General features: G+C 58.4%; 1 protein-coding gene across 1 annotated transcript; it reads right to left on the minus strand.

Moving 5' to 3' along the window:
• Positions 1–7,598: 7,598 nt before the first annotated feature.
• On the minus strand, positions 7,599–9,107 carry BTG2 (BTG anti-proliferation factor 2). The gene is made up of 2 exons (XM_061471861.1): positions 8,928–9,107; positions 7,599–8,112 (listed from the first exon to the last, which is right to left on the minus strand). Exons 1-2 carry the CDS (start codon positions 9,073–9,075, stop codon positions 7,772–7,774), a joined length of 489 nt encoding a protein of 162 aa, XP_061327845.1. The 5' UTR covers positions 9,076–9,107; the 3' UTR covers positions 7,599–7,771.
• Between the last annotated feature and the right edge of the window lie 2,990 nt (positions 9,108–12,097).

Genomic DNA, 12,097 nt, shown 5'->3' on the forward strand with positions numbered 1-12,097 from the left:
GCTTGGGTGAAGCTGGGCTGAGACATGGGGTGAAATCAGCTCCCACTGGGAAAAAGGGCTCAGGGAGAGGCAAACCCGATCCTGCTTTGGGATAGGGAGAGCAGAGCCATGTGCTGAGCTCCCTCGGGATGTCCCAGAGCCCTGCAGCTCCAGGGCAGGACGGCTCCAATGGGTACCACAGCCCATCATCATCCTCCTCTTCCTGTGGGCAGCACCCAGCAGGCCGGGTGGGAAGGGGACAGACCAGAGCTGCAGCCCCCAACCCCACACCAACCACATCCCTTCAGGAGCAGCAGGGGATGAGGCTTGCAGGCTCCACCTAAAACAAACCCATCCCCTCCATAGGGACCCAGCAGCAGGGTCTGCTCCCAGCAGAGCAAACCCCAAGAGCAGCAGCCACTCGCTGCTGCTTTATCCACACCGGGATTGCTGATTTACACCAGCTGGGGCCCTGCATCCCTTAGGGTGGAGGTGATGGGGTCAGTTCCCCCTGCCCCACTTCTCACCATTCAGGCCCCATTGGTCCTGGCCGAGCCCAGGAGTGCCCAATCACCACCTTGTTGTGGTGGGGCTGGCTCGTCCCCCTCCTCATCCCCCTCCTCCTGTTGCTGGGAGGGGATGCAGTGTCCAGGGGGCCCCACTGCCTGCATCCCACCGGGAAGGAGGAGGAGGAGGAGGAAGGGGGAAGCTCAGGGCTTTGTGCAGACCCACAGAGCAGCACAAAGGAGGGGGGGAAACCCCAAACCAACCAACACAAAGAGCTCCCCCGGCCCCTTGGGGCTGTGCCCCAGCACTGAGGCTTTGTGGGGCTCCCGTAGAAGGCACCAGCAGCTGCTGACCCCCCTCATCACCCTGTGTCTGTCCCTGCATGAGACCCAAACTTCAGCATTCCCATAAGGATGGGCAGGATTCCCTCCCTCCCCCCATATTTCCAGCCTCTTTCCCCCCACATTCCTTCACTTCATCCCTTTGCAGCTCAAACCCTTGCCAAGCCCTTTACAAACCTCCCTTCAGGAGCCCGTTTCCCTGGGAAGGGAAGCGCAGGATTTGCGCTTAACAACAACCCCTGGAAGTTTTTTTCCCCTTTGGAAAACGGCTTTGCCCCAACTGCCCCATCCAGGGACGTGGGTTCCAGGCACGGCCCCATCCCTGCGCTTCCCTTTGCTCAGTTCTTCACCTCAAACCTTGGCTGAGTGGAGGGGACAAAGGGGCCGGCGGCCGGGTCACGGTGCCACCACCACGGCTGCAACGGGCAGTAAAGGTTGATCATTAACCAGCTGCTTGGATCCAGCCCATGGGAAGAGATAAGGAAAGCGCAGAGGCAGCGGGAAAAGGGGCCGGCACAACAGCAGGATCCCAAGGGACGAGCCCGTTTCACAGGGACAAGACTGAGGCTCTCATGGACAGGGGGGTCCTGCTCTTGCTGCTCCACATGGGCAGCAAATGGAGATGGGATTCTGGGGATGGGGCAGGACATTCCCGATCTGTTCAGCTCCCATTCTCGCCTCCCCTTTTGTTCCACTGCCATCTGTCCCGCAGCACGTGCGGGAAATACCAAGCCAGGCTTTGTCCCTGCTCCACGTCCCAGCCCTGTGCCCTGCATGTGGGGCACGGGCTCAGCATCGCTCCTCTCCATCCCTTTCTGAAGGGGGGGGGGGTCATTGCTCTGTCACCCCAACCCTTCATAGGCTCCAGGAGCATGGCCCTGGGGCTGCAGCTGAACCCCATCAGCAGTCATTCCAAAGGGGACAAAGGAAGGAAGAGGAAAGCTCAGTGCCCCTCACACTGGCAGAGGGGCCCCCACCAGGCTCCTCTAAGCACCCCCAACACATGGTCTGTGCCTGAGGAGGGGCAGATCCCAGCCCGTCCCTCCACAGAGCCCCCCATGGGGAGCAGGAGGCGATGCTCTATGGGACCGTATAGGGTGTCTGAGCCCCGGCATGGCCTTTTAACTCACAACAAAGCCCTGGAGGAGGCAGCAGGGGCAGCTGCTCCGCTCCAGCCCCAGCCTTCTCCTGCTCTGCTTTATCCCGTGTTATAATAGAAACAAACTCCCTGGTAAAAGGGCATTGTCAGGGGGAAAATGGGCCTCGCCCTTCGTCTGGCAGCTGGGAATGCCGGCGACAAGCGGGGCTTAGGGATATTGTTGCCTCCAGCCTGTTCCCAATAACACGTTTCCTGGAGGCTCCCCAGAGGAGAGGCTGTTGCATCCCCCTGCCGTTGACCCCGACAGCTCCCAGGGATGCCCATTGGGATGAGAGGCCCCGGCAGAGGGGATGGGGCAGGTACCAGCCCCGTTGAGGGATGCTCCAGCACCTCCTGACATGAGCTGGTGGGTCCTGAGGCTCAGACCCTTAAATCCTTCTCCTTCTGGGCCATGGGGCTGGCAGGGGACTCACAGCTCCTTGCACGCTGCCTCTGTAGTTGATGTGGCCCCATGAGCCCTTCCTGGGTCAGTGCCATGATCCCTCCTCGGAGCCGGGAAACGTGCTTCCAGGACACGCAGGGCTCGTCCCAGCTCCCAGCTCCAGGCTGGGCCGGGAGCCGGGGCTCAGCAGGAAGCAGGTGATGGCTCCAAGTCCTGAACAAAGCCCAGGCACCGCTCCATGAGGAAGCACAAACAGCCCCGGGACAGCCTCTGGCTGCTCCCACCATCCCCTGCTCTCTCCCCATTGCTGCTGCCAGGGTAGGGGATCCCTCAGGGATGGGGGCACAGCATCCCTTGGGAACAAGGGGCACGGCATCCCTTAGGGACAAGGGGCACAGCATCCCTTGGGAACAAGGGGCACGGCATCCCTTAGGGACAAGGGGCACGGCATCCCTTAGGGACAAGGGGCACGGCATCCCTTAGGGACAAGGGGCACAGCATCCCTTAGGGACAAGGGGCATGGCATCCCTTGGGACAAGGGGCACGGCATCCCTTGGGAACAAGGGGCATGGCATCCCTTAGGGACAAGGGGCACGGCATCCCTTAGGGACAAGGGGCACAGCATCCTTTGGGAACAAGGGGCACAGCATCCCTTAGGGACAAGGGGCACGGCATCCCTTAGGGACAAGGGGCATGGCATCCCTTAGGGACAAGGGGCACAGCATCCTTTGGGAACAAGGGGCACAGCATCCCTTGGGAACAAGGGGCACAGCATCCCTTAGGGACAAGGGGCACGGCATCCCTTGGGAACAAGGGGCACGGCATCCCTTAGGGACAAGGGGCATGGCATCCCTGGGGACAAGGGGCTTCGTGCTCCTCAGGAACAACGGGCATGGCCTTCCCTCAAGGACCAGGGTCATGGCACCCCTTGGGGACATGGCCACAGCACCCTTTGTGGTTGGATGCTCGCCAGTGAGCACCAGCAGCCGCAGCACAACGCCAGGGCACCTTGTGCTGCCGGGTGCAGCGTGGGGGCACTGGGGGCGCTCAGCACCGCGTTACCCAACACCGCAGCCCCCTAAATCACAACCACCGCTATTATCCCACTGAACAAGAGGCGCCGGCCCCCCCGGCGAGCCCTGCCCTGACCCGTGCGCTGCTGGGGCCGCTCTGCTCCCCGGGAAACAAAAGGTGCAAAGTTCAGTGGTGCGTGAAAGGAGCACCAGCACCCGGCCCCGGCGCGCAGATGGCAGCGGTTGTCCCCATGCCCCAGTTGCTGCTGCCAACAAACCCCTTTTATCCCCCCCCATCAGGTCGTAAAGGAGACGGATGGAGCCGGTCCCAGCACCGGGGAGGGGGCTGGGATGGATGGGTAGGGATGGGGATGGCCACAAGGAAGCTGGAGAGGGGCTTTGGACAAGGGATGTAGGGACAGGATAAGGGCAATGGCTTTAACCTGCCAGAGGGGAGACTGGGATGAGCTCTTAGGCTTAGGAAGAACTTGTGGTGGAGGGGGCGGGCAGATAAAGAAGCTCCCCCTGGTACTAACCCAGCCTGTACACCAGGAACAGGGATCCTGCCAGCAGGAAAATGACGAGCAAACTAAGAATAGAAGCTGAGTCAGTTACTAAAAGGCTGCCAGGGGCTGGTTGACTCCTCACGGGATGCTCCATGGTGTAAGAGCTGTATTTTTATCTCACCTTTTCAATGATGCTGCCCCAGATGCCAGGCAGGGACCCCAGCATGATGGGTCACAGAGCACTGTACGCTGGTTCTGCCGGGCCAGAGGGAGGAAGGCCACCATCCTCTGCCCTCACCCAGCCTTTGAACCGGGATAACTCCTGGGACACCAGCTCCTCCTGCCATCCCTGTTCCACCGGCAGCAGCAATTGGGGTGTGCTCATGGGAGCTAATGAAGGGCTGAGCTCAGACAGGAGCAGAGATCACCCCATGGGTTGTTTTCCTCTCGGGGCTGGCACACTATGACCAAAGCAGCTTTGCCCCCACTTGGGGACAGGCCCATGCCCCCCGTGGCACAAGGAACCCACCAGGCTGTGATGTGATTTAAGCACTCCCAACCTCCATAAAAACGGAGTTTGGGGCTGAAACCAGCCCAAGATGGTTTAGAGAAAGGCTTTAGATGAGGTCAGCTTGAAGAGGAGAGCAGAGAGGGGTTGAGCACAAGCTGGACATCCCCACCTGAGCAAGCAAGGCTGCAGTCACGGCCTCTCCATGCAGCCAAAACAGGATCTGCTGTGAATCAACCCAGCTGCCTTTGCCATGACAGGCCCAGAGCATCCTCCATGGGCTTGAGTGGTTGAGCCCCGTGATCCCTCACCTTTCCTCTGCCGAGGATTCCTCAGGGCTGCTGAGCCAGGACCTGCCCCTGCACCACGCTCAGGTCATTAATTGCTGCATTGGTGCCATTCCCAGGGTTGGGCAGTTGACTACACACCACCCTCATGCCTTGGCAGGACACCGCATTCCTGCTCCCCAAGCCAGAACCCTGCAGTCAGCACAGGGCAGGACACCCACAGCCCCGTGTTAAGTCACCAGACCCATTCCCAGCCCTCATTCCATGGGTTCGGAGGGTCGGGGTGAGGATCAGCGTGTTGACTAAGCAGCTTCTTTCTAAAGCTCCTTGACACAGTCGACGTTAGGAGTCACCCACACTTGAGCCAAGCCCACAGCACTCCCGAGCGTGGGATTTGGGCTGCAATCCCAACCCTCACCCGAGCTTCCCCAGCTTCCAACACGAAACCACGGCTCATTTATGCTGCTACATATTTATTAAAGTAACAAAAGCATCTGACAAAGGATCTGTACGTTCTGGATATAAAAAGACGACTGTACAGTGAGAGGAGCCCTCCACACGTAGCTTTACAAACTCACTCCCCATTTGCACCCCATACAAAAGCAGGTCCCGGTCAACAGTCCAGCTGGTAAAAACCCCACCAGGGAATCCCTCCAATCCATTGTCTCCATACACACACACTCAGCACCACGGTGGAGCATCAGGCTTGGAGGCAGAAGGCAAGAGAACAGCAATTCACAGCTTTAACCAGCTACAAGAGAGGAATGGGTCATACCCCCAGTTAGGGGTTTGAAGCCAAAATCCAACACCTTTACCATGAGGCTCCTCCACACCAGGGACAAAAAGGAGCCTTGGCTATTTTAGCTGTGGAAGTGAGGGCATGTTAAGGGCAATTCTAGTGGATTCCTTTGGTGTGGCCTGCTCCTGAAGAGCTCTTCTGGGAAAAGGAAGGGAAAGGAGTCAGAAGGAGGAACATGAGAAACAAGAACCCGAGGAAGTACCAGCCTTCAGGAAACTCCCCATCACCAAGGGGTCCAGCAAAGCAACCACTGCCTGCAGCTCTCACCACGGGCTTTCCATGTGAGCAGGTCCAAGAAGCACCAAGATCCCTTTTCCTTGGAAAGGGAGATGGCTTTCTGCAAGCTCCCAAGTGCTCCCCTCTCGGTGAGGTCACCTATTGCACAAGTTCACCAAGGGAAAAACCCCAAGTGCTTCAGTTCAGCTTTGCTGATGGGAGAAATTCAAGTGATGCAGAAGGGAAGTGATGCAACCCCAGAGCCACCGTCTGCTATTGCCGTTCCAAGGACAAACAACTCCCCCACTTGACATTTCCCAAGGGCTGCTTTTCCAGGTCTGGAAGTCAGGATTTGAGGCTTACAAGGAGCTGAGCTTCCTTTAGGGGGTCAGAGATGGGGACTTGTGCTTACCTATGAAAACCCAAGCTAATGACAGTGGTGGCTGGAGGCTTCCTTCCTCTCCCAGAGCACCCAAGAGGTGGAAATATATTGCACAAACGTCTGAGAACTTGATTCATCCAAGGCTGGGCAAGAGTGACTCTGGTTACACCAGTCAGTGCCAGGTCAGAGAAGAGGGAGGTTAAAACCCATGGGCTGAGAGACAGAGCTGGGGAAGTTTCATTACAGCCACCATGGCCAGGTCCTGCTTCCTCAATGCAGGATTGCTGGAGGAGCTGGTAAGTAAAAAGGCAACAGACACACAACACCCTGGGAAAGGCTCATTCCCAATAGGTCAAGCTCCTGGGGCAGCACTTTCAGCTCCTACCCCATTGTAGGTCTGAAGGCCAAATCCTGACCAGCACTGGGGCAGAGTCTCCCTGAAGACCAGCACCCCTGGGACTACAAGAGGAGGCTTGCCTGAACAGACAGAGCACAGGAGCAGGCATTAATTGTGCCGAACTTGTGTACCAAGAGCTCAGAACCAAGTGATGCCCCTTACCAAGGGGTCAGCGGAGACAGCTCCCAGGGCCGGCCGCATCACCCACTGCGGGAGGGGAAGGAAGTGCTGTGACTTTAAAAGCAGCGTTAGGACACCAAAGCATCCAACCACCCCACAGAGAGGGGGAAGAGACACCCCCCCCCCCCAAAGTACTTCTGATTAAGGGAAAAGGGGGTTCTCACACACCAACCTCCACAGCACAAGGTGAGCCGCTTCAGCTCTTCTGGAGAAGACTCTGCAAAGTCATCAGCATTGGATTAGGCAGCTTTCACAGGAGGCCACACAAGAGTAGTGTGGGTCATGGGCTGGTGTCTAAGCTGCACATAGCAGAAAGGCTTTGTAATTCACAGCTGCTCAATGATTCAGGTACCAGGGAGCACCAGGACCCAGCAGTGCTCCAGTGTTCATCTTGGGGACCTCCTCTGCACAGCCTGAGCACCAGAGCATCTCTGCCTTGCTCCACTTCACAGGACACCAGGACACAGGTACCCACGTGGCCCCTTTCAGCAGCAGATAGGAAAGACGGAGGGGATGGAGGCAGGCCACGGTCCCCCTCACTTTGTCCTGGGAGTGGGGCAAAGCAGAGCTGCAATACTCACAAAGTGGGTCCAGAGATGTGCAAAGGCAAAAGAGAGGGATCCAGGGTCCCCAGCATCACCCAGCCCTGAGGTGAGGCCCCAGAGAAAGCAGATCAGCTGAGGAGTCAAGTTAGCAGAGGGAAGACAGCAACTCCTTCATCCTTTCCCCAACACTACTGCAATACAGCAACAGTGTTGGGTACCGGGGTGGCGAAAAGGTGACACAGAATGAGCCACCACCAAGCCACACTTCCCAGCCTGGCTCTTCCCCCTCATCCTCCATTCCAAGCTGCCCAAGTGACCAAACCAGCCCCAAATGACCATCCAACACTAATTAGGTAGATATCGGCTTCAGAATAAAAACTCATCAGCTTGCAACAGCTTTAAAAAAGGCACCTAAAGACACCGCTCCAGCCCGAAGCGGTGCCCAAATATTTTAATTATGGATTTTCTTGGAATTTTTTTAAAAAATATAAATAGCTCTTCATCTTCAAAATAGATCCTCGCGTGAGGTATACAGTAGCCTGTGTCTTGGCAGTGTACGGACAAGAGTATTTAGCTGGAGACAGTCATGATGTAGTTCTTGGAAGGACTGGTGCGACCCAACATCAGCTGGTTCTTGCAGGTGAGCACCCCATAGGAGCTGCCTGGTTTTGTTGCAGTTGCTTCATACAAGACACAGATGGAGCCGTCCTCCCCGATGCGGTATGAGACCTCGTAGGGGTCCACCCAGAGCGTGAGCTCGCTGGGCAGGAGCTGGTAGAGCTGTGAGAGGCTGAGTCCGATGTGGCTAGCTGCCTTGCTGATAAGGGGGTCCATTTTGTGGTTGATGCGGATGCAGCGATACCCAGAGCCTTTGAAGGGTTTCTCAGGAAACCAGTGGTGTTTGTAGTGCTCTGTAAGGGAAGCGAGAAGGGAAGAGCTGTGAGCAGCAGCTCGGAGGAGGGTTGGGCCCCGCTGCGGTCCCAAGCGGCTCCCACACCTCGCTGTCCTCCTTAGGCTGCCTCCAGCAGACAGAGGCTCCACATCCGAGCGCTCAACTGCTCCAAGGCACAGGAATGCAGCTCTTCGGGTCCCAGACACCCCAGCCACAGTGATGGGACCCCAACACCACCTCACCCCAACCACCGCGGTGGCCATGGCAGATACCGTATCACGGACGACAAACCACCACAGCCAAGGAGTAACATCCAGGTCATTCCCTAAGCTCCGGGGCATGCTGCTACCCCTTTATCTCAGCACAGCAGCAAACCAGCCACCCCTCCCTAGGGCGGATAACGTGAAGCTGGGTCAGGCTGGGAGGAGACACTTGAACCACCCAGCGGGGATGGGAGCGCCAAACCCCAACCGGCACAGGGCAAAGAGATCAGCTTCGGATCATCTGTACCCTGATCCCAGCAGGCGCAGCCTCAAGCAGACGGGCTGCACAAAGCCCGCAGACTAAGCAGGGATCCGCTTCACTTCCAGGGCTGGAGATGCTGCCCCAGAGCCCCACAGGGACACCAATGGGCGCTCAGGGAGGCGCAAGCATCCCTACACGTGCCCGCGTGGGCACCCAAAGGCACGAAAGCAACGAGGGCAGCACAGACACGAGAGGATGCCGGCAGGCACCCAAAGAGAGACTCCGGATGCCGGGAGCGACCCCGGCAGCTCCAAAGGACACCCAACGGGGCTCCTCTCCCCTCCGCAAAGCCGCTGCGCTGCCCCTCACCTGCGAGCGCCTCCCGCAGCGCCCCGCTGAAGACCTGGAGCTGCTGCTCGCTGACGCAGCCCCTCGTCCGCAGCAGCCCGGAGACGAAGCCGACGGCGGCGGCGATCTCGGGGACCATGTCCTGCCGCGGCCCGCGGCGCTGGTTCATGCCGGGACCGGGACCGGGACCGGGCCCTCAGCGACGGGATGGAAACTGGGCCGGGAGCGCCTCAACCGCCGGTGCGCGATCTACGGCGCCCGCTCCGCGCTGCCCTTATATGGGGTGGCCCGGGAATGGCGTCAGGGGCGGTGGCGGCGCTGATTGGCTGAGAGACGCGGTATGCAAATAGAACCTGACCTCAGCGCGGGGAAGTGGTGACGTCACGGCGCCCAGGCGGTAACAACGGCGGCGGGAGGGGAGGGGAGGGGGGGAGGCACCGGGCGCTATTTTGGGGCTGACCCGGGATGGGGGGGACGGGGCCGGGGTCGAGATGGGGGCCTGTAACCCCCCCCCCCCCCCCATGTCCCTGCACCCCTGCCCCAGCGCAGGGGCACCCGGGGATCCGGTTCTAGGGGTACCCCGTGTCCGAGGTGACCATGGGGGGGTCCGGGGTGGTGGAAGCCCGGTCCCGGTGCCCTCTCCGGCTGCTGCCCATCACAGGCGCTGGGATGTACTCGGCATCACTGGATCAGTGGAACTGCCTTGGACCAAACAGCACAGAGCGGTCGCTGGGGTGGTTGGGGGCAGTGACACCCTTCTGTCCCCAGTGCAGGGAGCCTGTGTCCCCCCCACCAGGCTCCCATCGCCAAATTTTCTTCCCCATTCCCTGAACAAGGCTAAATCCAATCCAATAGGTCCCGACAGCGTGCGGGCTCCAGGGGGTGAACACTGAACACTGCCATGTCCGCTGTTGTCCCACTCCTGAGGAGCATTTAGGGTGAAGGAGCAAGGGCACCATCCCTCCCTCCAGCCAGCAGCCAGGCGGGAGGATGAGCGGGATCCCAGGGGAGGCGGCTGCAGCACGGAGGACGTGTCGGATCATGGAACAGGGAGAACAAGCCAAGGCATGTGTGGAGCAGCACCAAGCGTCCTCGGTTGCCACCATCCAGCCCAGCGAGAGGGCAGAGGAGGAGCGCACAGCCCTGGTGCTTAGTGCGATGCCAGCAGCACCGTGAAGCCACCGCAAAGCAGAAGCTGCCCCGCTGCTGGCACCAAGGCAGCTCCTGCTGAAACTGGCCCCAAGCTAAAGCAGCAGGAGGAGGCCAAGCTCTTTTTCTTGCCTTGCCTTTGATCAACCATGAGAGAGTCAGTATCAAACCAGGATGGGATTTCGGAATGAATATTCCCTTGGCAGAGAAGCGGGCTTGTTCCAAGGCATTGTCTCGCAGCCCCAGATGCCTCCTTTGGCATGCGCTGAAGCCGCAGCTCTGATGTGATCCCCAGCGAAAACGCCTTCTCCTCCTATGGCTGGGGCCTCATTTGGCATCTCCACAAGCAGTGGGTGCAGCTGGAACAAACCGAGGCAGGGATTAGATCATCTGGGTTTGCCTGTGCCCCAGGAGCAGCCCCATGGAGACACCGCCGGTTCCCACAGTGCCGCTCCCGGTGTTCCCGGTGAGGAGGAGCGTGCTGCAGCCGGCACACGGCTGCCAATGCTGCCCTGCCGCAGCTCCGGCTGAACCACCACTGCCTGCCTACCTCAGAAGAGGTTCCCAGCACCCTTACACGCAGGTCACACAGCTCCAGTTATTCCCATAGCTCCCAAACCATAGGATTTTGGGAGGCCTTTTGCTGGAGGTTCGGTTTATTGGCACCTCTGGCATTCCTATGGGCACGGGGGGGGGGGGGGGGGGGGTGTCACACCTGAAGCGTGAGAGGATGGGGATGGAGCAATGGGTAACCAACAGAGCAAAGTGGAAGGTGTCCCTGCCCGTGGCAGGGGGTTGGTACTGGGTGAGCTTTAAGGTCCCTTCCAACCCAAACCGTTCCATGATTCCCTGATACAACAGGTAGCACCCAAGCAAGGGTCTGTGCTGATCCCCTTTGTGTTCTGTGCAGCTCCAAGGAAAGCACTTTGGGCAGCAGGAGCAGAGGTAGGGGAAGAAGGAAGAAGACAGAGCCAAGGGTTCCCTGAATCCTCTGCTCCCCTCTCCATCTGCCGCTCCATTCATCCACAAGGAATCGAGCAAATCTCTTGCTGTAAACCAGCTTTGCCTTCGTAAGCTTTGAAATAAACCCAAGGATTAAAGTCTAAGGAGGGTTTTTTTCCTTCCTCTTCTTCTTTTTCAAGTCAGCAGCACACACGAAGGAGCCCCCGGGGGCATGTGAAACCTAGTGCAGGGTAGGGGGCATGCAGCAGCCAGAGGCCCCTGGATGCGAGCCCTGTCCATGCACAGCTTCACTGCTTCAAACACACCAGCACCCTCAGCAGCACGCTTGGAAGCAAGAGAGCCCATCCCGTGAAGAAGATCCCCTTTATACCAACAGATCCCTAAAAGCCAAAGCAAAAATAACCCCCTGACTGCTGTGCAGTAAAGCGGAGGAGGCCTGAGCAGAGCTCACAGTCCATCCAGGCAAGCTGAGAGCAGGGAAAAGGGCTTGTTTTTTCCCATCCAGGAGAAGGAACACGTTAAAAGGTACTTGGATGGTATCATCTAGCCCTGAGTCACTGGACAGTAATTGGAGCAAGAGGTCTCCTGTCCTCCAGCCTGCACTAATAGCAAGCGCAGGTTCCTTTGCCATTAGGGCTAACAGTGTTGGTTAAGTGCTGGTGCTGATGTGGCCCTGGCAGGCAGGTTCCCCTGGTCCCCCCTGCTCCACAAGTGGTGGCACCATTCTCCAAATTCAGATCTTCCATTTATTCCTTAATCATGGGCTTTCCACCGCCTGCCTCTGCACAGCTCAGAGCCCTTGTCTTGTGTGTGCTGCTATGGACAGACACAGGCCCTGGGCTGGGAAAGCAGCTTGACTTTGTTAAGCCCTTCCAAGAAGAGATTTCCTGTGGAGCTCAAGGAGCTCTAAGCGGGTTACGTGCCCAGGATTTCCAGCCTGATGCCTTAAAGACAGGGCATCAGACTCCATACGTGCTTCCAGAGGCGTTCCACAATAAACAGACCATCAGAAAAGAGACTTCATTTGAACAAGAGAAGTTAGAACTGGGTTTCTGGATGAGTTTCTGCCCTGTGTTTAG

The sequence above is a fragment of the Pezoporus flaviventris genome, unplaced genomic scaffold, assembly GCF_033815535.1.
Source record: "Pezoporus flaviventris isolate CSIRO_AGI_PZ_B2104156 unplaced genomic scaffold, CSIRO_AGI_Pfla_v1 ptg000069l, whole genome shotgun sequence".
In the NCBI taxonomy this organism is placed as follows: Eukaryota; Metazoa; Chordata; class Aves; order Psittaciformes; family Psittacidae; genus Pezoporus; species Pezoporus flaviventris.